Below are 25,567 nucleotides of genomic sequence, written 5' to 3' on the forward strand. Positions count from 1 at the left end.
GGGAGGCCTTGGTGGGAATCTAGGCTCCCTCTGACTCCACTTCTGTCTGGGCACTCTGAGTCCCCTTCTGCGTGCTGAGGGTGAACCAAGGGAGGCCATGGGTCCGTCCTGGCACATTAAAGGACCTCAGTAACTGATAGCCAGGATTAGTCAAGCTCCTACTGTGTGTTCCTGCTAGGTCGGCACTTCATAAAGATACTCTAGAGTTTCCAAAGCATTTTCATATCTCATTCTTGTATCTCATTTTGTCTCACCACCTTAGGGGACAGGAATTATGATCCCTGATTTTCCAATGAGGGAACAGAGACCCCCAAGACAGAGAGGCAAAGGGCCTTGCTCAGCATGGAGGACGGAAGACTCCCAGGCCAGGGCAGGGAGGGAAGGCGATTTGCCTGAAGCCACCATTGCTGCCCCTCCCCCTCCTCTAGAAAGAAGCGGATTCTGTGCCCACCAGGTTACAATAACCACAGCTCACACGCGTATGGCCCCCTTCTCCCTCCCCAGCCCGGATGCTCGCGGCTCCTCCGAGCGTCAGTTTCCATCTGTAAAATGGGCATCACTGGAGTGGAGGCGGGCCACGAGTGTGTGTGTGAGTCGGCACGGCCGGGCGCCGGCCCGGATCCCGGCGGGCGCGGGTGGGTGGGGCCAGTGCCGTGACTCAGCCGGGCCGGCCAGGAAGGGCTGCCCAGCCGGTCAGACCGGCCGGGGATGCAGACGAGCCGCCAGGGCCCTCCCGGGGCTGGGCCGCCCGGGGGGTGACGGGAAGGGAGGCGGGCCGGGCGCCGGGCGCCCCTGGCTCGAGGCGGGAAGTGGGCGCGGCGCGAGCTGTCCCGGGCGCACGGCGGCTGCGGACCAGGATGGAAGCGGGGCCCCCCGGCCGCCCGCAGCCTCTGGAACCCCGCTGAAACCGGCCGCAGAGACCCCCGCGCAGGAGCCAAGATGTGTCTGCGCTTCGGTGAGCCGGGGCGGGGGGCGGCAAACCCGCCCCAAATCCTCCTGCAGGGGCGGAGCACTGTAGTGGGAGCCCGGGGTCCGGGCCGCCTTCTCTGCAGGTCACTTTCCGCTCTCGGCCACAGTTTCCCCAGCCGTGAGATGGAGAGAGGAGGGCCGCTGGTATCTTCTCGATGTGGGGTCACACCTGTGCCCCTCGCCCCCACTTTCCTTTCTTGCGGAGGAGGGACTCCCTCCCCACCACCACCAGGCGGGAGAAGAGACGCTGGAGAGAGCACCCACCCCGCCTAGAAGGGAGAGCAGAGGGAGGGGGATCCAGGGCCCAGGGAGTTCTGAGTCAGAGGTGCCTGCCCTTGGGGTCCTCAATCTTGAAAGGGGCTCCCACTTCCATACCCTCCACTCCTGTAGCCAGGCGGGGAGGGAAGGGCCATTGGCAAACAGGATCCAGACAGAGGAAAGGGACGGATGTGTCCCCTCCCTTCACTCTCTGGCACAGGGATGCTGCTCTTGGTTGTCAGACAGACCTGGGGAGTCCCCACTCTCTAGACAAGAGACCTTGTGAGCCTCGGTTTCCTCATCTGTAAAATGGGGAGGGTAGCACCACCTCCTAGGACTGCCATGAGAATGAAGTTAGCCCCTAAGAGTAAAGAGCTTACCACTCTGGCAGCCACATTGCTAAGTGCCCCAAGAATGGCAACTTAGAAACCAGGGAGCCAGGGACGGCCCTGAGACTGTCCAGTGTCCAGGCACAGCTCCACGCTGGCACTGTGCCTCCAGTTTGGCCAAGTCTTGGTCCTGGGATGATGTTGTTCATGAGCCCAGCCCTGAGCCAGGTGGTGTCTGGGCTGCCAGGTAGGTGGGTGGATGGGGTGAGGTGGGTCAGGCCCCCAGGACGAAGCTGCCATGCCCCTACCTGTTTGGCTGGCTTCATGGTGCCATTCCAGTTCCACGGTGCCTGTCCAGCTCATGGTCTGCCCTCTGCTTCTCCTAGACCTGGTCCAGCTCCAGAGGGTCCTGCAGGTTCCAGGGGTCTCAGAGACCAGCTAGACCAACCCCTCCCGTTTTACAAATGGGGAATCTGGGGCCCAGAAAGGAGAGGGACTGGTGCAAGGTCACGCAGAGGGCCTGTAACTGAGCAGCCCCTCCCTCCCTGCCCCCTGGGGACTGCCCCTCGGCACAGATCCCCCAAGAATATTCAAGCTAGTGATTTCTTTCTTTCGTTTTTTTTTTAGCTGCAGAGCTCCCATATATGAAATACGATCCACCCCTCTCTGCCACAGCTGGGGAGACTGAGGTCTCGGAAGGGACTCACAGGTCCCACCAGGAGAAGCTAAACAAAGAACGAGGCTGTTTAGTTCTGGGGGCCCAGCCACTCTTCCGGTCTCTCAGAGCTGGCTAGAGCAAAGGGGCTGGTGGAGCCAGGGGGCCAGCCCGGTGTGTGTCCTTGAGGGCAGAGCCAGAACCCATGGGGAGATCCACAGAGCATATCTGGAAGAGCATGAGCTGCCCAAGGAGCAGGGCTCCCTGTTCCTGGGGGTGTGCAGATGGGGGCTGGGCAGCCACTTGGCCACTCAGAATTTGCTTATGGGTCCCCCAGCCTCCCCCGCTTGCCCCGTCCCTGCCCAGTGCCCCTGCACCAAGAGCTTGCTTTTCCCAGCACCCCCAGGGTGTGCCCCACTTCTCCATCCATCTCTTCCTGGGACCTCCTCCCCCATTGGGAGACAGGGGTTATTCTTCCCATTTTACAGATGGGAAAATGGAGACTCAGAGGCTGGAGTTTCTTGCCCTGAGCCAGTTCAGCAACTGTGAGTTGAGCATCTACTGTGTGCCGGGCCCTGGCCACCAAACTGAATCCCGAGCAGGACCCGTTCTCTGCCCAGTGAACTAGGGCTCCCTGGGGCCCGGAGGGTGACTGTCAAGCTCACCGTGGCACCTCAGGGCCTGGCACGCAGCAGGCACTCAGTGACCATTTGTGTAACAGACACATGAATATCAGTGAATGGGGAGCTTAGTGGAAGGATCGTGGAGCTAGAGACCCGAGTTCAAATCCTGGCCCTGCCACTCGTGACCTTGCGCACTAACAAGGACTACCACCTTTATTAAGTACCACCTGTGCGCTTTTCCAACCCTGGTATTCCAAAGACTCTCAGGAAGGCACTGTGAACCCCTTTTCCAGATAAGGAAACTGAGGTTCAGAGAAGACAAGTTCCTGGCCTCAAGTCACCAAGAAGTACACTGAGAGCCCAGTGTCCATCACTCCTGCCAGGGCCTCGGTTGTCTCCTCTGCCCAGCAGGATGAGCCCCACCCAGGACCCTGACATGGCTGTCCCCCACAGGTGTCATGAGCGTAGATGACTTCCGGAAGGTGCTGATGAAGACGGGGCTGGTGCTGGTGGTGCTGGGCCACGTGAGCTTCATTGCAGCGGCTCTCCTCCACGGCACCGTGCTGCGCTACGTGGCTGCCTCCCGCGACGCTGTGGCTCTGCAGTACTGTGTGGTGAACATCCTCTCTGTCACGTCCGCCATCGTGGTATGGCCCGACTCGGGGGGGTGGCTGGCGCGAGGCGGGTGGAGGGGGCCTGAAAGATCTTTGATGAGTCCCCACCCAGAGCCTGGGGTGGGCAAGCAGAGAGCCGTGAGCCCTAACCCCCGCTACTCCACTTACCAACTCCCCAAGTCGCTCAACCTCTCTTTGCCTCAGCTTGCTCATCTGTAAAGTGGGGATGGTAACATCCGGTCCACCTCACAGGGTCCTGGTGAGTATTGAATGAGACCATCATATAAAGTGCTTAGCACAGTGCCTGGTACGTGGTTAGTGCTCACTCCTGAGAACTCGGATTATTGTTACAACAGGGAAATACTCAAGGCAGTGTTGGACAGAAGGAAGGAGCATCAGCTCAGTTGGGAGGGTCCAGGAGGGTTCACAGAGGTGGAGGCCCCTGAGCTGGGTGCTGATGGATGAGTAGGAGTTCAGAGATAGGCTGAAATTACCCTCACCCAGGTATGAGGCCTGCTGGGGCCAGCAGGTAGGAAAGGCAGCTAGGATCGCATTCCAAGTACAGAGGATGGCAGATGCAAAGGTGTGGAGGTAGGAATGGCTACGGTTTGTTCTGGAGACACTGAAAAAAACAATTTGGCAGGAGCTTAACCTTAGGCCTGGCCTATAGTAAGTGCTCAATAAATGGTAGCCATGGTGTGACCAGATGTCAGTCCCTGGTTGATGAATACATGAATGAAGGGGCCTGGTATTCTCAAGTTCATAAAGCCCTTTCCCACCTGGCCGCAGCCTTTGGGGAATACCCACACATCAGTGTCTGAGTCCCGTCCTTGTGACCTCCCGCTGAGGGACTTATTTCTCTCTCTAAGCCTGTTCCCTCCCCTGCAAAATGAAACTCGGGCAGCCTGCTGGCCCCAGGCCCCAGCAGGTAGGAGAGCCTCCGTCAGTGGGACAAGACGGGGCCGTGCAGATGTGTGCAGTGTCCCTGGGGGTTACTATTATTGCTGTTTGTTCCTCTCACCAGCCTTGTGAGGAAGACGGGGGAGGCAATGAGCTCAGGGTTAGGAGGTCCACCAGGTATGGGCTCTGGGCTGGACCACTTCAGCTTGGCTGTCATTTCCTCGGTTATCCTTGCTGCTCCCAGCAACGTGGGGCCATTATTAACCCCACTTTACAAATGGGGAAACCGAGACTCCGGGATTCACCCAACCTCCTGCTGATACAAAGAAACCACGCTGGATTTGAAACTCCTTGTGTCTGCCACCAAAGCCAGTGTCCTTTCCATGAGCTCATCCTGCAGAATGGGGCTTCGCCCAGAGAGGTTGAGGCACTTACTTGTGGCTGCTCAGTGAATTAAAGACATTCTTGGGCCCCACCGCCGTCATCTCACCTGCCTCCCGTGGGTCCAGCCCGTGCCCAGTACAGTGAGGGAACTCAAGGAGGAAGCCTGGCTGAATGGAGCCCCAAAGATCCAGAGGGCCACTGGTGGGCTACACAGTGGGCCCGCCTCTTGGGACTGTGGGTAGTTAGGGAGGTCTGCAGAAGGAGGAACCAGCAGGCAAAGCAGAGCAGGAAGGGTGTTCCTGAGAGGGCACTGTGTGGGTAGCATCTTGAGCAGGTATGTGTGGGTATCCATATCCAGGGCAATGAGGGAAGAGACTGGCCAGGGTTGGGTAGAGAAGCTGATGGGGCGGGCCAGGTCACTGGAACTTGGGATCGCTTAAAATACTCCTAGGGCTTTTGCATTCTACTCCAGAAAGTGTCCTGATTTGTTTTAAAGTAATTTTGTTTTTAGCTCCTTGCCAGTTACTTAGTTTCTTCCAAAATCCTTTCCAGTCCAAGGAGACATGTCATATATATCCTGTGACATGCTCCTGCGACCCTGGGACACACAGGTCCCTGTTTGAGATACACAGCTGTAGGCAGTGGGGAATCATGGAAGGTTGTAGGCAGGGAGCGATGGTGTTTTAAAACATCAGTTCAGGGCTGGACCATGAGGAGGCAGTACCGCTGTGCAGATGGAGGTAATGAGGCCAAAGCTAAGCAGAGGTGAGGGGCGGGGGTTCGGAGGGCTAGAGTTGGCATTGGTGGAATCTTTATCGAGAGTGGCCTTGACCCCCTGCCCATTCCCCTCCAGCAGGGGGTCAGGGCTGACTTGAATCTCCCCCACAGGTCATCACCTCGGGCATTGTAGCCATCGTGTTGTCACGCTACCTCCCCAGCACCCCCCTGGTATGTGGCACCTCATGGGATGGGGCGGTAGGGGTAGGGGCAGTGGCCACTCCCGAGGGCTTGGGCTGCTTGGAGAGGTTGAGGCTAACCCCTGCCAAGCCTGACATCCACTGACCAGTGGCCCCCCCCCCATCCAGCGCTGGACAGTGTTTAGCTCGAGCGTGGCCTGTGCTCTTCTCTCTCTGACCTGTGCTCTCGGCCTCTTGGCCTCGATCGCCATGACCTTTGCCACCCAGGGCCGGGCACTGCTGGCCGCCTGCACTTTTGGGAGCCCCGAAGTTCTGGCACTGGCACCCGACTGTCCCTATGACCCCACACGCATTTATGTGAGTGCTTAGGCCTGGGATGGCAGGGGTGGGGAAAGGGGGGACCCCAAGGTGCTCATCAGGGGTGGGAAGGGATCTTGGAGTCCCGCCCTCTATCCCGAACCCCAAGCAGCCATCTCTGTCCCCTGTGCCCCCACAGAGCTCCAGCCTGTGCCTCTGGGGCATCTCGCTAGTGTTCTGCGTGGCGGAGAGCGTGTTTGCTGTGCGCTGTGCCCAGCTTGCCCACCAGCTGCTGAAATTGAGGCCCTGGTGGGGGGAAAGCAGCCACCACATGGTAAGGCCTGCTATCCCCTCCACAGCCCTGACCCCCCGATTTCCTGGGAGCCCCTGCTGGGGAGCCCAGGCAGGTCTGTCTCCACCCCTCTGGACGGGGCCCCCACCTTGAGAACTGGGGCAATAGTTTTCTCACCGGGACCAGAGGGAAAGGCCCACAGGGTCACAGAGGTCAGAAATCCCAGCTAAGTCACACAGCTGACATCTGGCTCTCCCATGGCCCCATGAGTCTTGAGGGAGGGGGAGGGGTATCTGGGCTGGAATTAGGGGCACTCCAAGGGTACCGCTTGACCCTTGCTTCAGGGGAAGGAGTGATGCCCCTTTGCCCAGCCGTCCCCTCCTCCCATTCCCTGGGTGTCCTGGAGGAGGAGACCCAGACCCAGCAGGCCTGGCAGCCTCCTATGTCTCCCCTAATGCAGGAGAGCCCAGGGCCCATGGAGGGCCAAGACCTGCTGAGCTGCACTGCCTCTGAGCCGCTGACCATCTGACAGCTGCTGCCGCCCCTGGGCCCCTGGGCCCCATAGCCACTGGAGTCCTGCAACCAAGTCTGCACCGTGACCTGGCCAGGATTCCTGGAGCCCGCCCAAGAGGACTCAGTGGCCCCTCAGGGACCCTGGTAGGGCTTTCAACCTCCTCCGCCAGCCACCCAGCCCATTGCACTGAAATGAGACTTTATTCTGAAGTTATTAAAAAGAACAGAGATGCTCCAGGTGGATGCATGCAGCAGGGGAGGGGGCTCGGCCAGGGGGCCTGTGCTTCTTTCCCACACAGGACGCTGTGGGTGGGGCTCCAGATGTGTCTGCCCATGTGTCTGTGGGCCTGTGTGCGTGTCTGAGAGAGGCAAAATACACAGAGGGCTCCGTGGTCTGTGTTCATCCAGTGCTGAAGGGCGGGTGGGCATTCGTGGGACTCACAGCTGGGGGGCTGGAATCCGAGGTTTTCCTTTTGCATCATGGCCTCCAGGCCAAGGAGAGCAGGCACAGGAAGGGTGGAGGCCCTCCTGCAGGGAAGGATGGCTCAAGGAAGCTTTTTCCTCAAGCCCCCCACGCCTCTGGAATCCTTCTCTCCCCTCCAAATAAAAAGACAGGCTCCTCACCTGGGCGTGATTCCCCCTTCCAGCCAGGCTGCGGTCTACAAGGTTGGGGGAGCTTGCTCCCTGGTTGGGGGAGGGAAGTCTGGCCTCGTGGCTGTGTGTGTGTCGGGGGGAGGTTGGAGGGAGGCATGGGTGAAGTCCTATCTAGGTAAGGGAGGGCTGACTCTGAGGCGCACACCAAGCCAGAGCCTGTGTCTCTCTATCATTGCCGAAGGGTGATATTGCCTCTTGGATTGGGAGGTGCTAACTGCTTGCTTGCTTGGACCTTGCGGGGGCTGCAGGGTTCCCTTCTCCATAGGCCCCCCAGAGTGCAGACCCTGAGGGGGGCAGTCTGACCCCCAGCCTGGATAGACACAAGGGAGAGGAAGCTGAGAGCCGAGAGAGGGCCCGTGAAGGCAGGGAGGCGGGGGAAGCTGGCTCCTCTCGTTCAGAACTGGGAGGCGCTGCTGGGGTCGCACTGCAGCAGACGCACGATGGACGGGTCGCTTTTGGCCCCGCGGATGAACTCCTCCAGGGACAGCTTGCCTGCGGGGCGAGGGGAGCAGTGATGGAGGAGAAGGCGGCGGCTAGGGGAGGCAGAGCGGAGCCGCGGGAGAGGAAGGGGAGTGGCGCCCGCCCCGCCCCGCCCCGCCCCGCCCCTGCCCCTGCCCCTGCCCCCGCCCCCTCACCGTCGTTGTTTGTGTCCATTTGGCGGAAGATTTTCTCAGTCCGCTTTTCCGGGGTCGACTCGTCCTCCGGCATCTTCATCACGGACGAAACCATCTTGTAAATGGCCTGGGGGGGGGGGGAAGGCAGGGAGTGAGCCGCCTGCCTGAGCCCCTCACCCCCAACATTCCAACCCCCCCAGGTGTGCTGATGATCGCGCCCCCGCCACGGTGAGGTGGAGAGGGGACCACGAAGCCGTGGAGAACTGGGGGATTCAGGAAGGGGTGTCTGGGAAGGCTTCCCAGAAGAGGGGGCTATTGCAGCGGGCCCCGACCAAGTTCCCTTGGAGCGCTAGGTGGGAAAGGAATCGCTGGCAGAGGGATCTGCATGACCAAAGGCACCGCAGCGGGAAGCTCTGAGTGGGCGCTGAGAATTTTGGGGTGGCTGAGTACAGGGGGTCAGGAGAGATGATGGAGGACATCGGGGCCCAGGCGGTGAACGGGGGTCCTAGAAGGCCGGGTTTAGGACCTGGTGCCAAGCTAAGTACTGCGTTAGCGCGGCTGGTCAGAAACTTGGGGCTCCGGGCGGCCCGCGCTCGGTGGCAGAGGGCGTTGGGCTGCGACGCCGCTGTGGCCGGCAGGGGGCGGGGGGCCGCGCTGAGGGCTGGAGGGATGGAGGCAGCTTGGGCCGGAGGGGGCGGGGTGTGTCATGCAAATAAACGCAAATAAGCATCTGCCGGGGGCGGGACCTGCTGCCCGGCCCAGGGCGCAGCCGCCACGTGCAGGAGCTCCCGAGGCGACGCGAAGGAGGAGTTTTGCGCAAAATGTACACAGGGCACATAGGGCTTGGCCTGTGGCAAAGGTTGGGTCCCGGCACCCCGGAGCTCAGGGACCGGACCGGTCGCCTCAATCTTCCAGCTCTTTGCTATTGACACCTCCTCCAATAAACTTCCCTTGCCTCAGATCTGGCTTCAGCCTCTGCCCTGGTCTCTTCCCGCCGCATTTCCTTGGGTCTGTCCTCCATGCTGCCTCTTTTCAAACACAGATCTCCCCCATCACGTCCTCAGCCCAGTGGTCCGCCCCCTCATTCCCATCACACACACAGGCCTCCCTCCAGCCCCGCCGTGCACCCAGCTCCTTCTGGATGCTGCCCCACGCTCCTTCTGCTGCCTCCCACTCCTCCTTGGGGCTCAGCTGACATGGCGCTTTCTTAGGGAGGCCTTCTCTGATCCAGGCTGGGTCAGGGCTCAGGCCCAGAGCCTCCTGGGCTTTTCCTTTGGGGACACCTCTTCGGAAGTAATTATGCCTTTGGAGGATTGCTCCTGGTCCCCAGCAGACAGACAAGGACCATGGACATCTAGCTAGTGCCCATATTCCCAGAATGCACAGTGCCTGGCATCTGGCAGCGACTCCCCTGTTTAAAAGCTCTTGGCGCCTCCCGCCGTCCTCTGTACCAAGTCCAAACCATTCAGCCCTTGGCATTCAAGGCACTTCACGCTCTGGTCCCTGCTAACCTCTCCACCATCAGGCCTCCCCTGCTACAATTCTCCTGCTCCTTTCAGATCTCCCAGCGTTTACAGCCTCTGCCTGGAACAATAAGACCAGCTACCATTTATCAGGCACCTACTCCGTGCCAGGGACTTTACATGCATTATTTTTAAACCTCACAACAACCCTGAAAAACGGCTATAGCGATAAGAAATCGAGACTCGGAAAGGGAATTGATAGCAGACACTGGATTAGAACCTGCTCTCTCTTAGCTGCTGGATAGATGCTTGTGGGGTGGTGATGAGCAGCAGGGGCTTTGAAGTAAGGTGGACCTCGAGTGGCATCCTGATTCCTCTAATGACTTGCTTTGTAGCCTTGGGCAAGTACTTAACCCCTGTGAGCCTCAGTTTCCTCATCTGTAACATGGGGGTAATTATATTTCCCTTATTAGGATTGTTGAGAAGATTAAATGAGATGATATATGTAGGATAGTTGGAACAGTGGCTGGCTAGAGTAAGTGGTTAGTAAATAGCGCTCATATTATAATCTTTACTCATCCACCACATCCTCATGTCTTCCTTGCCCTTCAGTCCCCTGGACTCCCAGGTGTTACATTTACATCCCTGTCACCGAGCTGGTCAGTGTGGCCTGCACACTTGTCTCTCCCACTGGAGAGGGAGCCTGGAGATGCAGTCCCTCCCCCTCCTGTGTGCCCACCACCTGACCACAGGGCTGGGAATCCAGAAGAACTGAGTGAGTGACTTAGAGAGTACAGCTCCCCTTGTGACAACCCTTCTCCTGGGCCTCCTAATTAATTGTCTGGAATTGCTGCTCACTCATTGTTTCATGGAGCTGACTTGTAATTAATCAGTCACTGGGGTTTGCAGAGCTCTGTCTGTGCCAGCCGTCGGAGGCCACCAGGCTGCCGTACAGGAAACCAGGGCCTAAAGAGCAGAGGCCAGCCAGGAAAGGGTGCCCCAGGAATAGGGCTGGCTTGACAGATGCCCTGGCTTGGCGCCTCCATCAGGGCTAAGATTTGCCAGTATACACCAGTGCAATCACATTAAGTGATAAAACATGAAGATCTCTTTGGATTGGTCCATATCCAGCTTCTGCCCAATCCTTGAATGATCCTCCACCGCTCTGGCTACCCCGACTCTTCCACCAGGACCCCTAGAACTCCTGCTATACATCAACTAGAGTGAACGCCAGGCCTTCGGAGTCATTGGCAAACATTAAGGCTTCCCCCTAGTAACAGGCATAGGGAGGGCACCGCATCCCAAGGCTGCCCATTTTACACCGGCTGGAGAGAGCAGACCTGGACCCTTAGCAAGAGAGAAGCCAACGTCAGGAGTCCAGTAGGGGCTGGATGAGCTGGAAGGGGGAGCAGTCAGCAGAACTGAGGGAACAGAAGGGAAAGGATTCAGAGAGACTGAAGGAAAGGGAGCAGGAGCTTGAGCAAAGCTGGGTGGCGGGATTACTCAGGGCACATTCCAGGGATGTTGAAAAGGCCATTCTGGCTGGAGGAGAGAATGTGCGTGGAGAAACTCATAACTGACAATCGCTAACATTTCTGAGTACCCGTTATATGCCAGGTCTTCTGCTAGCGTCCCCATCCCGCTTTATACCTACAACAGCCTTGTAAAGTAGGGGATTAACACCCTCACCCTACAGGCAAAGAAACAGGCGCAGGAAAAAGTGAACACAGAACTGGATAGGTACAATAGAACCAGAGCCCCGAGGGTCTTCAGTGCTGGGCTGAGGAGATGGGCACTCTGGAAGGTTTTTTGGATAAAGCTAACATGTGTCACACTTAAATTTGTACCATGAAAGGGCATTCATATTAGGTCCTCAAATCTCCCCGTGAGGTCAGCATCACTATCCCTGTTTTACAGGTGAGCAATCTAAGAGTTGAGGCCACCTCCAGAAGTGGAAGCCAGGCCCCTTTCAAGAGGCAGCTCTGAGTGATGGCCAGCTTGAGCTTGACTCCACTTAAATGCTGTGTGACCTTGGGCAGGTCATGTCACCTCTCTGAACCTCATGGGGTTGTTGTAAGGATGCACTGAGTTCATGGGTATGAGCACCTTACTTAGTACTAGGCTCTTAGCGGGCCCTTAATCCATTAGCTGGGAAGTGGCTGGGTATCTAGATGCAATGTGGATGATGGAGCCAGGTGGCTCACTCACAGGCTGTGTGGCCTTGAGCAGATGTCTTTACCTCTCTGAGCATCCATTTTCTTCTGAGTAAATGAGGATCAGTAAAACATAACTGGCTTATACTCTGCAGAAATGTCATCTTAAAAGACAAAGAAAGGCTGAGGAGCTGTTACAGATAAAGGGGACTACAGAGGCAAGACAACTAAATGCAATGTGTGATCCTAGACCAGGGGAAAAAATGCTATAAAGAACATTATTGAGACAGTTGGCAAAATTGGACTATGGTCTGTAACTTAGATAATAGCATTGTTTCTGTGTTAAATGTCCTGACCTTAATAATCATATTACGGGTTATGTAAGAGAAGGTCTCTGTTCTTAGGAAATATATCCTGATGTATTCAGGGTAAAGGGTCATGTTCAGAACGGCAACAAAACATCGCATAGGCGCACGCACACACACACACATGATGATACAGCAAAGGTGGTAAAATGTTACTTGGTGAATCTGAACAAAGGGTAAATGAGAGTTTTCTCAACTTCTCTTAAATTGGAAATTATTTCCTAATAAAGAGTTTTTTTAAATGGGTTGTAAGAAGAGCACCTGCCACTATCGACCCACCGGGGCTGTGGAGAGGATAAAAAGGAAGGTGGGTGCAAGCTGCCAGGCCCTGCACCTGGCATTCTCAGGGGCCCAGGGGCCCACCTGCACAATCTCGAGCATCTCCTCGCGGCTGATGTAGCCATTGCCATCCAGGTCATACATGCTGAAGGCCCACATGAGCTTCTGCTCCAGACGGCCCCGCGAGGTCACGCTCAGCGCGATGATGAACTCCCGGAAGTCGATGGTGCCATCGCTGTTGGTGTCGAAGGTGCGGAAGACGTGCTCAGCAAACTTGGAGGCGTCACCGTAGGGGAAGAAGTTGGCGTAGATCTTCTTGAACTCGTCCACGTTGAGGATGCCCGTGGGGCAGTCCTTGAGGAAGCCCTTGTACCACTCCTGCAGCTCCAGCTCCGAGAACTCCGTGTTCTCCCGCAGGTCCTGCAGCATCTCCGGCCGCAGCTTGCTGTTCTGCTTGCCCATGGCCACCGAGCCAAGTCCCACCTGGGTCCCCAAGGGGATCAAGGGGCAGAGAGGAGTGGTCAGACCCTCCTGGCCCATTGACAGCACTCCAGGAGGGCCCCCATCCAAGCCACCCCAGCCTCTCTCTCTTTTTTTGTTTTTTTTTTTGAGGAAGAGTAGCCCTGAGCTAACTACTGCCAATCCTTCTCTTTTTGCTAAGGAAGACTGGCCCTGAGCTAACATCCGAGCCCATCTTCCTCTACTTTATATGTGGGACGCCTACCATAGCATGGCGTGCCAAGCGGTGCCATGTCTGCACCCAGGATCCAAACCAGTGAACCCCGGGCCACCGAGAAGCAGAATGTGCGCACCTAACTGCTGCGCCACAGGGCCGGCCCCCAGCCTCTCTTTTGACCCAATGAGAGGAGCTGGCCCAAGGTCACACAGCCTGAACCCAGGCATCCTGCTTCTGTGACACGCCCCACACCATTTCCCCAGACCTGACAGTTCCTCGGGAACAGACCTGGCGACAGAGGAAGGGAAAGGGGCTCACATTTACTGAGGCCCTTCTCAGTGCCAGTCACTGAGTCTGCACAGGTGTACACCATTTCACTCTCACAAACTGAAGCCTGGGCATCAGCCCCATTTTACAGATGAGAAGGCAGGTTCAAGGAAGTGAGGTGACCTGCTTCAGGTCACACAGCCATGGACTGACAGGGCTGACCCCCGAGTGGACCAGGAAGATGCAGAAAGGCCTTCTGTTCCTCTTCCCTCCCACACACTGCCCCCGCGTTGCCTCACACCTGCCTGCTCACCACAAAATACACCTGCAGCCCAGACACTGACCTGGGCTCTGTCTCCCACACACGTGTGCCTGACAAGGGGCAGCATAAGATAGGTGTTAGCCTGGGCTAGTGATGGGCCTGAGAGCCAGACCACCTGGGTTTGAATCCAGCGCTGCCTCTTACCAGCTATGTGACCTTGGGCAAGTTCCTCAAAATCGCTCTGCCTCATCTGTAGAGTGGGGGTAATAGTACCTACCTCATTATTGTTGTGGGGATTAAATTCGTTAATACATGGGAAGCACTTAGAAAGATGCCTGCCATCTAAGCGCTACATAAGTGTTAAATAAATAAAAATGATTTCCATGTAGCCAGATGCCACAAGACTTATGCACAACAATACACAAATGAATACATGCTGACAGATATTATGCTACACGTCTCACCAAATCCACACACTGGGTCCCATGCCACTCACCAGCCATATCCACCCATGGGTCACCATGTTTCCACACAAAAAAACATTCCCTCTGCTCCACAACTCACATGTACTGACACACAGCACCACACACGCACAACTCATAGCCTGTGCATCAAGACACACCAGCCCACGACCCCACCTGTCTCAGACATGCCATCACAAGCCAACTCCCATGCTGACACCTCTCACATGGCCAGCGGCACGTGGGACCCTCAGGCACGCTTGCCATCTTTCTTTCTTTTCCCAGGGGTGCTGCCAGGTCCCAGGGGAGGAAGCTGCAGTCCTTCTCAGACCTACTAGAGGACCCTTTTCCAGGGAGACCCCTAGCTAGCCAACCTCCCTCCAACACTTACCTTTCATCTAGTTAACAAAGGTCCCCTCAGTGCAGGGGGTTGGAGTGTGGAGGGCTGAGGGGAAGGCAGTGGAGGGGAGACAGCCAGGCAGTTCCGGCCAGGGATGTAGGCTGTGTGTCGGTGACTTGCCCCCCAGCTTAGGGCTGTGAGACAGGACGAGGGAGCTCCTTGTGAGTGCATGTGCCGAAGCTCTGTGCACATGTGAGTGAGTGTGTGAATGCATGCGCTCAAGTATGCACGTGTGTCCCTGCTCTCTGCATTGCATTTGTCTCCCCGTGTGTTTCAATCCATATATGTGCATGTGCACATATGTGCATGTGACTAGGTGTGCACCCGTCACAGTGTGAGGAGGATGTGACTGTATGGCCATTTGGGGGACCTGTGTGTGTCCTCAGCAGTGTGTCACATGCATATTTCTGTAAGTTGGTGATCCTCCCTTCTAAATCAGCCTCTTCTGCCCCAGGCTGAGGACCCACTGAACAAGTGTGTGGGAGGGGACTGAGGAAATGCGTGAGGCTAGGGCGACAGAGTGTGTCCCTTAGTGCCCTCCTCAAGGTCTAAGGAATTGGGTCATCAGGGCGGGGGCACAGAGATGCGCTGGGCAGGAGACATCTCCCAGTGCCCCCTCCTCCCCGCCACCCTCAGAGTTGCCCCTCCCAGATGGAAGACTTGGAAACGAGGGTGGTAGAAGATTCTGTTGTCTCCGCAAAGACCCCCAGTCCTCAAAATGGGAAGGACCCACACCTCGAACTGAGAAACCCGCCCCTGGGACCCTCTCCAAACCTCTCTGAGCCCCCGCCTCAATCCTTTCAGCACTCGGAGAGCGCCGGGCGCGTGGCCCCTCCTGGAGGGGGCGCTCCGAGGCGGCCGAAACGCGACTCCTCCGGGCCGGCCACTCGGCGGTCAGGACCCTGGAGAGCTCCGCGCGTTTCCCGGGGGAGCCCCCGCTCCCTGCGCCCGCCGAGGGAGGATTCCCGGGAGGCGCGGGAGCGGCGGGGTTGGGAAGCCCTGGACGTGGCCCCCTCCCGCGGGGATGCCCCCTCCCCGCAGCCCCCGGCCCCGGCCGGAGCGGCCCCCACTCACCCAGCGACGTGGAGACACCGACTGCGCAGGGAAGGCGGCGCTGCTGCGGCGCGCGGCGGCAGAGGCGGCCGGAGGGGCGGGCGGGGGGCGGGGGGAACGACTGCGAGGGAAACGCCCCGCAGCGTTCGCCCGGAGCCCCTCCCCTGGGGGGGTCCCCTTTCCTCCCTTTCCCCTCCAGCCCCGGGCGAGGAGGGAGCGATGGGCTAGGCTCCGCCCCCAGCCCTGCCCAGGAGAGGGAAGGGGACGCCCGCACTTCCCCGGCCCCCTCACAAGAGAGCACCCAAGCGGGGAAGGAGGACTGAGGTCCTCATCTCCTCAGCATCTCGACTCAGGTAGCCTGAATGGGGTAGGGTGGGGTCAGTGCCCAGAGACCTTTTTCCTAAGCGGCGCTCCCCCCGCCTTCCTCCCCCATCCCTACCTGGGCGCGGGAGCGGCACTTCGCTCCGAGGGCGGAATCGGATCCTGAGCGGTTAGGTAGGCAGGCACCCTCTCTGCCCCCGCGCCTCAACTCCGGAACTAACTGAGCTGGGGGTTCTTCGGAGAGGGGGCAGCGCCCACTCCTCCAGTTTGTGAGGTCTTCCGGGGCCAGACACGCCCCCTACCCCACCTCCGCCTTAGAGAGCCCCGCCCCCATCTCCTGCCGCCGCTTCGATCTTGTCCCCAGGACCCCTCTCAGAATGAATCCCACCTCCCAACCTTGATCTAAACTGCTCCTCCCACTCCCCCCAACCGCCAATCAAGGAAACCCTCTCCTCCCCCTTCCCAGCCTCTGCCAGTGCAGGAGTGTGACATGCGAGGGCTGGGGAGTCCTCCGGAAGGTAGACCCCCTGCCTGCAGACAGGACAGCCCCTCTCCAGAGTCGCTGACCCCATCAGAGCTCCTCCTGCCAGTATGGGGCCTGCATCCTCCTTCCCCCAGCCTCAGCAACAACCCCCACACCCCTACGTTGTCCCCGCTTCACAGATAAGGAAACGGAGGCTCAGCGGGGTTAAACCATTCTTCCGACATCTCACTGCTAGTAAGTGGAAGGCTTGGACTTGAATCCATGTGCCCTCATCCATTCATTGCACAAATATTTATCAAGCACTAGTTCTGTGCCCAGCACTACTCTAGGCAGTGGGGTTACAGGAGCGGACAGTAAACAATGGACACAATACGCAAGTCAGTTCTCTAGTGTATTAGATAAGTGTTGGGAGAAGCTGAGATCGCCGTGCGGAGGTTGGGATGGTGGCATGCTGAGGACTATGCCAAGGACTTCAGGTTTTGTTCCAGTTGAGATGGGAAGCTCTTGGGGTTTTGAGCAGAGTGAGAGGGTCTGACTTCCAGGTCAAGCTTACTCAGGGATTCTATCAAGAACAGACTTTGAGGGTGGGGCCAGCCTGGGAGCAGAGGGCCATCCCAGGGTGAGAGAGGACCAGGGTGGCAGAGATGGGTCTGGTTTCTGGACCTACTTGGAAGGTGAGCTGACAGCATTTGTCTTCTGACTGGACAGCTCCTCCCGGTTCGGTGGTGCCAGCTGGGACTCTCCTGGCTCCGCAGGGCTCCAAAGCTCCACCTCCAGGTTCCCAGACCAAGCCTCTCAGGTGGTCAAAGTCTAGCCTGAGTCCCTCCTGCTTGAGGGCAAGTGAGGAGTCTCAACTGGAGAAGCTGGGGAGCCAAGCTGCTGGGTGTGTGTGTGTGTGTGCGCGCAGCTGGGCCCTCCAGAACACCAGTTCCTCTGTGTGCCTTGGCTCTGGTGTTGGGACCCCTGTGGAGGCATGAGAGACGCTAGACATGTGTGGGTGGTTCCCAGCTGCCTCCTGTGTGAGGACCTGGGGGTGGGGAGAGCCTGCTGCTCAGCCCCCACCCAAGGCCCCTTGAGTGACAAGCTCCCTCCCTTCTCCACACTAGGCCTGGAGGGCCCGCTGTGCTTGGGGCAGGAGAGGGGCCTGCCCTGCAGTCGTGACCTCCGCCCCTCTTCACCGCCTCCTCCTTCCTCTCGCCTGCCTGAAGCCTGAATCTTCCCAGCCTGCTCTGGGTCCTCCTCTCCATCCTTGAGGGGTCTCAGTTCACCCTCACGGGGGGCTGCTCAAACTCTTACTGCTTCCTCCCACTCCCCTGCCCCAGCTTCTCCTCCTCCAGGCTGACTCCTTGGCTCAGCCCCTCAGGAGCCTACTTCTCCCCAACCCACTGTTTTTCTTGTCTGTGAGGGTGGCTTGGATGCCCTGCCCTCAGGACTCCAGTCTGCATCCTGTCTCCCCAGTAGCTGAGGCTTCTGAAGGCAGAACCAGCCATGGTGTTCTCCTCACCCTGAGCACCCCACCTCCCTTTGACTTTCCCTGCCCCTAGAATGAGTAGGTTGGGTCTGGGGGCAGAGTTTGGGCCCTGGTGACTCTGCTGGTTACTTCCCTTCAGCCACCTCTACCCTCCCCGGAGCCTAAGAAGAACTTGGAGGTGCCCCTGAGCCAAAGAGAAGGCCCTTTAAACATCAAGGCCCCTAGCCCAAGACCTAGTGCCCTGAGATATAGCCCAGGAAAGGGGCGCAGCAGGCCTGGGTCCCTCGCTTCAGGATGACCTGGAACACTTCTCTTCCCCTTTCTGAGCAGGGAGGTTAGACAGGTGACCTTGGTGTCTTGACATTCCTCATCGAAACCCCTGACCACACAACTGACAAGACAAGTCCTCATTCACTGCCTCCCTGGCCCCTCAGGCCTGAGATTCTGGACGTGAGCATGCATAGATGAGGCCCCATGACCCTGGAACCCTGCCGATTTGTCTTCCATGAAGGCCTTTTGTGGGGCTATCAGAGGTCTCGAGGCTGGACTGAGGCATCTAGAAGGGAGGGAGAGGGGCGGCTTAGGGCAGATGTAGAGGGAGGGTACTGAGAGAACCAAGCAGTGGGCGGGTCCAAGGGAGATGGAAGAGAGAGCAAGTCCCAGAGGAGCGAATGACCTCTGCATCCGAGGAGTGAGGTGAGGGGTACAGAAACCAGAGGTGGCTACCCTCCAGCACTCCAAGAGGGACAGACCAGCTCCTGGATGCCAGAGAGAGAGGCAAGTGGGGGATGAGTGGAGAGGGGACCACATGTCTTTCGAGCGCCTACTGTATGCTGAGTGCTTTGCATATGTCACCTCCTTTGATCCGCACCAATCCTGAGGAGTCAATAATGTTACTGCCATTTTACAGACGTGGAGACTGAGGCTTCAGAGAAGTGAAGTCACCTGCCCAGGGTAATATAGCAAGAAAGTGACAGTGCCAGAATTTGAACCCAGTTCCGTGTGACTCGGGAGCCCAGGCCCTTCCCTGGGAGCCCCTCAGGGAGGTAAGTGGAGGGGGGCCCCCCTCCAGCCCCCTCAGAGGCCCAGCCCCCACTCTCCCCTCTTTGGTCCCAAATGGTTTGGAAAATCCTGATGGGAGCAGATGGTGGGGACAGATGGAGGGAAAAGCATCTCGGGGCTGAATTACACAAACAAACATTGATAAAGTGATTAAAACCTCAAGCCACCCCTTTCCACAGGGCCCTGCCCACCCCAGCATGAAGCACTGGATGCTGAGGTGGGGGCCTGGGGGTCTCTGCACACCCTGCATCTTAGCCCAACCAATCCAAGCTTCCGCCAGCCCCCCTTACTGCCAGGGACCACCCCCGGACCAGAGCCCAGGGTGGCAGAGCTGCCAAGAGCACAGCCCGGGAGGGGGAGCTGGGTAGGCCTGGCTGTTCCCAAAGGAGCTGGGCCATGAGGAACAGAACGGGGGCGGAGGTGAGGGTGTTGGGAAAGTCCTGGGAGCTGGGACTGCAGACCGGAAGTCAAGGTGGGAGGGGGGTTTGGTGGAGCGGGGTCCCTCGAACGAAGCTCAGTTTACAGATGGGGCTCAGAGAGCTGCCCTGCCCGCCCAAGTCACACAGTAGCCTTGCAGGTCCCACCGAGCAGGCTGAACCCTGACCCACCCCCAACCCCCAGGGGAGGGGGCAAGGCCCTGGAAGCTTCAGTTGGTTCCTTCATTTGTAAAATGGAAAGGATAATAATAGATCCCCTCCAAGGGTGGCTGTGAGGATGAAGTGAGAGAAAGCCTGTAAAGTGCAGGCACTGGGCCTGCACATAGTCAGCGCCCAATTAATGTGGGCTCCAGCCGGCTAATAGGGGATACCTGGTGTTGGGGCATTGGGAAGGTTGGGGCTGGCTGCAGACGGTCCCTCTACAGAGCGGAAGTTTGGGCTTGAAATCCTGCTCGCGGAGCCCCCAAGGCTGGTGGGCTCTGCAGCAGAGGGATGGCTGCAGTGGCCCCAAGAAGAGCATCAACTCTCTCCTAGGTAAAGGTATATGATCTCTCTGCCAAGCCCAGAATCCAGGACCCCAAGGGAGAGAGAAAGGGGCCGCATCTTTGCCCGTCCCTCAGTGTGAGCTTACAGCCTTCACACGGCAATGGACCCAGGGTAAGATCCAGGGGTGACCCCTTTCCAGCTTTGGGGAAGTTGGCACAAACAACCCCTCTGACCCTCTGGCTCCTTCTCAATAAAGCCCACGTTTCCAGCTGCTTCCTGGACTGTCTCCCAGAAGCCCACGACACCTGGGACTCAAGCTGGCCAATTTCCACTCATCACCTTCCACCCCAGCCTGCCCTGTGTCTGGGTTCCCCTCCATCCACCAAACAAGCCTGAAGCCCCACCCCATCCGGGACCTCTCCCTCCTCCACACCCTCACACCTGCTTCCTACCCAAGTCAGCCTTCTGCCAGAGGATGTCTCTCAGGCCTGGCTCCTCCTCTCCCCCCACATCCCCTGCCCCACTCCCTCCTCAGACAGCCCTGTGTTATTGCTCCAGACCTCTTACAGCTCTCCCCTCCTTCCCTTTCTCTAAATCTAATCTCCCTCCTCCCTGCTTAATAACCTTCCATGGCTCCCCACTGCCTACCACAGGAAGTGGACATTCAAGGCTCGCACGCCACGCCCCAACCCTCAGCCCCCGACTTCACCTCTTACCGTCCACCTTCCTTCAATAACTCCCACGAGTCCAGCACCTCTCCTAGGTGGCCGGGTTCTCCCCTGTACCGAGAGAGGGGATCTGGCATCCAGGCTGGGGAAAAAGGGCTCCCTGACCCCCATATCCTTGCATATGGGTTTCCCCCTAGGTGGGGGCGGGGTGCAGTGACGCAGGCAGCGCGGGTCACGTGTCAGCCAACCCTTGGCTGCACAATAATCCTCTTCCCTCCGCTGGTGAAAGTTAGCTGGAAGGGACAGTGACTTGCCTGAGGCCACCCAGTCAGGCCCAGCCTGTTGCCCCCTCCTCAAATCAGAAGTGACCCTTTCTGTGACAGCTTTTCTGACAGATAAGCATTCGGATTTTTCTTACACATTTCCATCGCTGAGGAGCTCGCTCCTGCCCCTCCTGCTGTCTCTGACCTGTCAAAAATTGTTCCTAGGTTTGTAGAAAATGGAGTGGTCCCTCTTAGAGGGCAGGAGGCCGAGTGTTCATTGTAACTTTATATGCAGTTCTGTCTGGATGAATTACAACCTGCATGCAGGACAGTTGAGACTTGAGTCAAAATTGAGAGAGTCAAGATTTTAAAAAGAAAGTTCTTCCTAAATTGGGATCTGCCTTCCTGAGGCCCAGCCCTGCCCTGGGAGGTTTTCTGCAGGCTGAAGGCGGCACCCAGCGCCCGAAGCCCCAGGGTGACTCTCCTCCCAGCCTGCTCCTCCCAACCCAGAAAAGCGGTTGGAATCCCCAGCCACCTTGTGATGTGGCACTGTAGGCTGAGGGATTGCACATATGGTGCAGGGCTGGGCCCGGGGGAGACGAGGGCAGCAGACCTGGCCCCACCACCAGCCAGCTGTGTCCTTCTGGAGCCTCAGTTCCTCTTCTGGGAAAGGCTTCCATCCTGAGGAGCCCACAGGACACTGTGGAGGGTAGTGCACATGAGGAGGCTGCTCGGTGACACTGCAGGGCTCAGGGTCATACACGCATACAGTCTTGAGGGCAGGTGCTTCTGGGAGAGGACAGGTAACACCCCAGCTCAAGGCTTCTGCTGGCACCTGCGATTGTGCCCATTTTCCAGAAGAGGAAACTGAGGCCCAAAGAGCTCAAGTTCCCTGCCTGAGACCGTGCACAGGGTTAGAGCTAGATCCAAGATGGGGCCCACCTCTATTTCCTGAGCTCTTTCCAGTGGACCAGGATGCCCTGGAGAAGTGAGGGCTTCCCAGAGAGCTCAGAGGGACCTGGAGTCCCAGACCCAACCCCTGGAGGCTGCAGTTGCCAGATCCCAGTGGCCTCATGCTCCTGATCTGTCTCCCTTGCTGGGAAGACTGGGTCAGCTCCCATTTCTGGCACTTTAGGCTCTCCCTGAGGCTGGGGACTGCCTCTTCGTTCCCATAGTAACAGTGAACAGAGGGGCCTCCGCATCAGTGCAGGGATAACGCCCGGGTACCCGTGAGGAATCCCTGCCACGGGCAGCCTTAGGTACATGCAAGCATGCATGCTCGTGTGCACCATTGCACATGCATACACACCCAATGCATGTGTATTTGCACACTCACGCCCCTTTGTGAACACACACGCACACCCTTGCACACCCAGGCACATGCACAATGTCCCCAATAACCACCTGACGTGGCCCACTCCCACAGCCACCCTGGCTACTCAGGAACAGGGATGGTGGGGAAATGAGGGATTTCTGCTTTGTAATAAAACTCACTGCTACGTTTATAGATTCTTACCACGTGCCCAGGATTGCGTCGTCCTTTTCACGTTAACATCTCCTGTACTCTCCACAACACTACTCTAAGATAGGTGCCCAGTGAGGAAACAGGCTCAGAGAGGTGGAGTGACTTGCCTGAGGTCACCCAGTAGGCATGGCCAAGCCAAGATTTGAGCCCAAGACTGTTTAGTTCCTTCCCTCCCTGCCAGTCCCTTGGTGCCAGACCCATGAGGACTCACCCTGAGACCCACAAACACAGATGGGGAGGCCTGGCAGCAGGGGGGCAGCAGAGCTGAGGCCTCCCAACCAGAACGCCAGGGATCCCGGACTTGGGGCTCAGGGTCAACAGATGCCTCTCCGGCCCCCAGCCACTCTTGAGACCGAGGCATGAAGGGGGCTCCAGAGGATGACAGGGTCTTCCCTTGCATTTATCTCTTCCTAGTCAGCAGAAAAGGAACTTTGAACAGCAAGAACAAGAGCCCTTGGGAATCTCCTGCGGGTAAAGCCCCCGGGGGTCCCTTGTGAGCTCCCCGCCCTTCCAGCGAAGGCAGGAATCCAGCTACGGGGTTCTGGCCCCCCGACCTCTCAGGCAGATCTTGGGGAAACAGCAGGTCCTGAGCCCAGAGGCTAGGCCAGCTGGGCCACCCTGGGCAGGGGGTTGGGGGTATGTCTTCCAGGAGGCGGCTTTCAGCAAGAGGATGACCTGATGGTGAAAACCTGCTGCTGAGAAGGTAGTGAGCTCCCTGTCACTGGCAGCACCCCAGGTCAGTAGGCACTGGACGCTCCCTGGGTAGGAAATTCAAGATAAACAGTGGACTGAGTCCTGCATCATTATCATCATCATTGTTGTCGTCATAGCTACCACCAACCTTTGTGTCGGGCACTTTAAGATACGATACACCTGCCACCACTGCTAATAAAAATAGCAGCTTCTATGTATTCAGGCCTTATGTGGTGGGTCTTCACTGATGCCTCACAGAACCCTGAGAGGCAGGCGCTATTGTTAGGCACATTTACAGATGAGGAAACTGAGGCTCAGAGAGGTTCAGTGACTTGTGCACAGTTCAGTGGCAGCAAGATTCAGGCTCTGCCTGGCTGCTCAGTCTGTGGTCTGTCCACCTGGAGCTGGCGTCCTGGGACGGGGACAGAGGGAGCAAATCAGGAGGCAGGGCGGCCTGGCCCAGCTAGAGCTCCGGCCGGGAACTGTTCCTGTTCTGGGCACCACTGGCCTCACTGTGGCCGAGTCAGGCGCCCTCTGCTGGCCATTCCTGGCTCTGCACAGCCCTGTTCCTTCAGGCCGAGGGAGGCCCTCGGGTACCAGGGATGCAGGGATGCAGGGACGCGGGCAGGGCAGGCCCCTGAGCCTGGGACCCTCACTTCAGATGCTGCTACCTGAGGTCACCCAGCCCATCAGTGGCTGAGCTGAAGGTTGAGCCCAAGGGCTGTCTGATCCCCAGGTTCTTGTCCTTTCACCCTTCCCTGGTGGGGAAGAGGTTTCACTCCAGCTGCCACACTTCCTGCCACACCCCCCCCTCCACATCTTGTCCCCCTAAAATAGGGCCTCTGGTCCCACTGCTCTTGAGGGAGCTTGGCGACTGTGGTCTGTAGCTGGGAATCTGTCTCCAAACGCAAAGCTGGGGTCCAGGGTTTGAGGGAATTTGAGGCGAGAATCTGCCACCGACTGGCTGTGTGATGCTGGGCAAGATTCCCAGCCTCTCTGAGCGCTGTCAGATGGGAGTCGGCTCCTTTGTAGACTCTGAAGAACTGAAGAATTTTGAGAGGTCTCCTTTCCCCAACTAGGAGGCGTTCACTCAGCCCCTCCTCCTCCCGCTCCTCCCCCTACTTCTCGCTCCTCCTCCCGCTCCTCCCCCTACTTCTCGCTCCTCCCCCTACTTCTCGCTCTTCCTCCCGCTCCTCCCTTTCTTTCTCCTTCCTCCTCTTTGCCACCCTCACCATCACTTCCACCACTCTGTGCTGTGGATATTATTATCTCCCCTTTCAAGAGGAGGCATTTGAGGCTCAGGGAGGTGGAGTCACCGGCCCAGGGACACCCAGCCAGATGTTTCTGGCTTAGAATCCAGACTCTGGAGAGCGGACCCCTGCCCTGTTCCCTCTTCCTCTCCTCTCTCCTCACTTGCTTCATCTCATCCATCAGCTCCTCCTACAAAAGTGTCCTGAATCCTCCATCAACGTCTCTCCCTGGTCGTTGCCACCACCCAGGCCAAGACCCATCATTCTGGCCTCGACTGCAGCAGCCTCCTTGCCTCCTCACAGGTCACCTGGCCCTGGTTCCTGCAGTCTGGTCTATGTACTGGAGCAGGCAAAGTGGGCTTTTAAAATGTAAATCCTATCACACCACGTCTCTCTTTAAAGCTTCCACTGCAAGTGGAATTAGCCTAAACTCTCTTCCGCAGCCCCATGCCCTGGGCTGTCATCCCAGCCACCTTCATTTCTTCCTTCTTGCTCACGAAGACCAGTCTCACTGGCTTCTTTGAGTTTCCTGAACGTGCCAAGCTTACTCCTGCCCCAGGGCCTTTGCACTGGCGGTTCCTGTGGCTGGAACACCCTTCCTGTGGGGTGTGTTATGCCTGGCTCTTCTTCCTTCTTCAGGTCTTCTTTCAGACGTCACCCTCCTCAGACCACACTACCTAAGATTACCCCACTCAGCCATTCTCTACCACTTTACTCCTTTTTTTCATAACCCCGTGAGTCTCTGAAGATATTTAACTTAGTCATTAGCTCACTTGTTTGTTGCCTGTCTGCCACTGGAATGTGCGCTCCCTGGGGGCGAGGACCTTGTCATCCTGTTCAAGGCTGTGTCCCTAGGACCGAACCTAGCGCCTGACACTGAGGAGGTGCTCAGTAAGTCTTTGTGGACTCAATGAAGCCCTCCTTTGCCCTGACTTCTCTTGCAAGCTTGGAACAGTCTTTCATTTATTTTATTTTATTTTTATTTATCTACCTTTTTTTGAGGAAGATTAGCCCTGAGCTAACATCTGCCAATCCTCCTCTTTTTGCTGAGGAAGACTGGCCCTGAGCTAACATCCGTGCCCGTCTTCCTCCACTTTATATGTGGGACGCCTACCACAGCATGGTGTGCCAAGCAGTGCCATGTCCACACCTGGGATCTGAACCAGCGAACCCTGGGCCACCCAAGCGGAACGTGGGAACTTAACTGCTGTGCCACCGGGCTGGCCCCCAGAACAGTCTTTCAAATCAGTCTTAGTTTTCCTCTCCCACTGTCACAGCTCAGAGCTGGCAGCGACCCCTCCCGCCTCCCTGCCACCCTGCTCGGCTGCCCCAACTTCCCCTCCACATAGACACCGTGCTCTACCAGGCCTCAGGGCCGACAGTTCCTTTTTCCCTCTGCCCCTTTCCCCTCATTTGACTGATTCCCACCTGACTGTCAGTACTTCAGTTCAGGTGTCACCTCCTCCCAGGAGCCCTCCCTGCTTTCCTTTCAACTTAATGCTCCCTTCC

The 25,567-nt window shown here is 57.7% G+C and overlaps 2 protein-coding genes and 1 long non-coding RNA gene across 9 annotated transcripts; 2 read left to right on the forward strand and 1 right to left on the reverse strand.

The window, feature by feature from the left end:
* The first annotated feature begins 763 nt into the window (after positions 1-763).
* Positions 764-7,374, forward strand: TMEM54 (transmembrane protein 54). 2 transcript variants are annotated; one of them, XM_005607239.4, is made up of 6 exons: positions 764-955; positions 3,288-3,481; positions 5,621-5,680; positions 5,818-6,006; positions 6,146-6,280; positions 6,699-7,374. In XM_005607239.4, exons 1-6 carry the CDS (start codon positions 940-942, stop codon positions 6,765-6,767), a joined length of 663 nt encoding a protein of 220 aa, XP_005607296.2. In that variant the 5' UTR covers positions 764-939; the 3' UTR covers positions 6,768-7,374. The 2 variants fall into 2 exon arrangements, with proteins under 2 accessions (XP_005607296.2, XP_023489897.1); XM_023634129.2 differs by lacking the exon at positions 6,146-6,280.
* On the reverse strand, positions 6,934-16,137 carry HPCA (hippocalcin). 4 transcript variants are annotated; one of them, XM_070249688.1, is made up of 5 exons: positions 15,838-16,137; positions 15,420-15,519; positions 12,364-12,762; positions 8,041-8,146; positions 6,934-7,897 (listed from the first exon to the last, which is right to left on the reverse strand). In XM_070249688.1, the coding sequence occupies exons 3-5, from the start codon at positions 12,739-12,741 to the stop codon at positions 7,800-7,802; spliced, it is 582 nt and encodes a 193-aa protein (XP_070105789.1). In that variant the 5' UTR covers positions 12,742-12,762; positions 15,420-15,519; positions 15,838-16,137; the 3' UTR covers positions 6,934-7,799. The 4 variants fall into 4 exon arrangements, with proteins under 4 accessions (XP_070105789.1, XP_023489908.1, XP_023489913.1 ...); XM_023634140.2 differs by lacking the exon at positions 15,420-15,519 and having other exon boundaries at positions 15,838-16,133; XM_023634145.2 differs by lacking the exon at positions 15,838-16,137 and having other exon boundaries at positions 15,420-15,534.
* Positions 15,502-22,105, forward strand: LOC111771610 (uncharacterized). Of its 3 annotated transcripts, XR_011432088.1 has the most exons (5): positions 15,502-15,751; positions 16,186-16,437; positions 18,585-18,720; positions 19,708-19,830; positions 19,916-22,105. It is a non-coding gene; the product is annotated as an uncharacterized lncRNA (long non-coding RNA). The 3 variants fall into 3 exon arrangements; XR_011432087.1 differs by lacking the exon at positions 16,186-16,437 and having other exon boundaries at positions 15,622-15,751; XR_011432089.1 differs by lacking the exon at positions 16,186-16,437 and having other exon boundaries at positions 15,622-15,751; positions 19,929-22,105.
* The last annotated feature ends 3,462 nt before the right edge of the window (positions 22,106-25,567 follow it).

The sequence above is a fragment of the Equus caballus genome, chromosome 2 (assembly GCF_041296265.1).
Source record: "Equus caballus isolate H_3958 breed thoroughbred chromosome 2, TB-T2T, whole genome shotgun sequence".
NCBI classification, from domain to species: Eukaryota; Metazoa; Chordata; class Mammalia; order Perissodactyla; family Equidae; genus Equus; species Equus caballus.

Excerpts from the sequence above, each read along its gene's own strand:
- TMEM54 (XM_005607239.4), top strand. Across the intron at positions 3,482-5,620 it reads CTGTCACGTCCGCCATCGTG|GTCATCACCTCGGGCATTGT; the intron begins GTATGGCCCGAC and ends TCTCCCCCACAG. Across the intron at positions 6,007-6,145 it reads ATGACCCCACACGCATTTAT|AGCTCCAGCCTGTGCCTCTG; the intron begins GTGAGTGCTTAG and ends GTGCCCCCACAG.
- HPCA (XM_070249688.1), bottom strand. The coding sequence starts at position 12,741 with ATGGGCAAGCAGAACAGCAAGCTGCGGCCGGAGATGCTGCAGGACCTG. Across the intron at positions 8,147-12,363 it reads AGATGCTCGAGATTGTGCAG|GCCATTTACAAGATGGTTTC; the intron begins GTGGGCCCCTGG and ends CCCCCCCCCCAG. Across the intron at positions 7,898-8,040 it reads AATGGACACAAACAACGACG|GCAAGCTGTCCCTGGAGGAG; the intron begins GTGAGGGGGCGG and ends CTCGCCCCGCAG.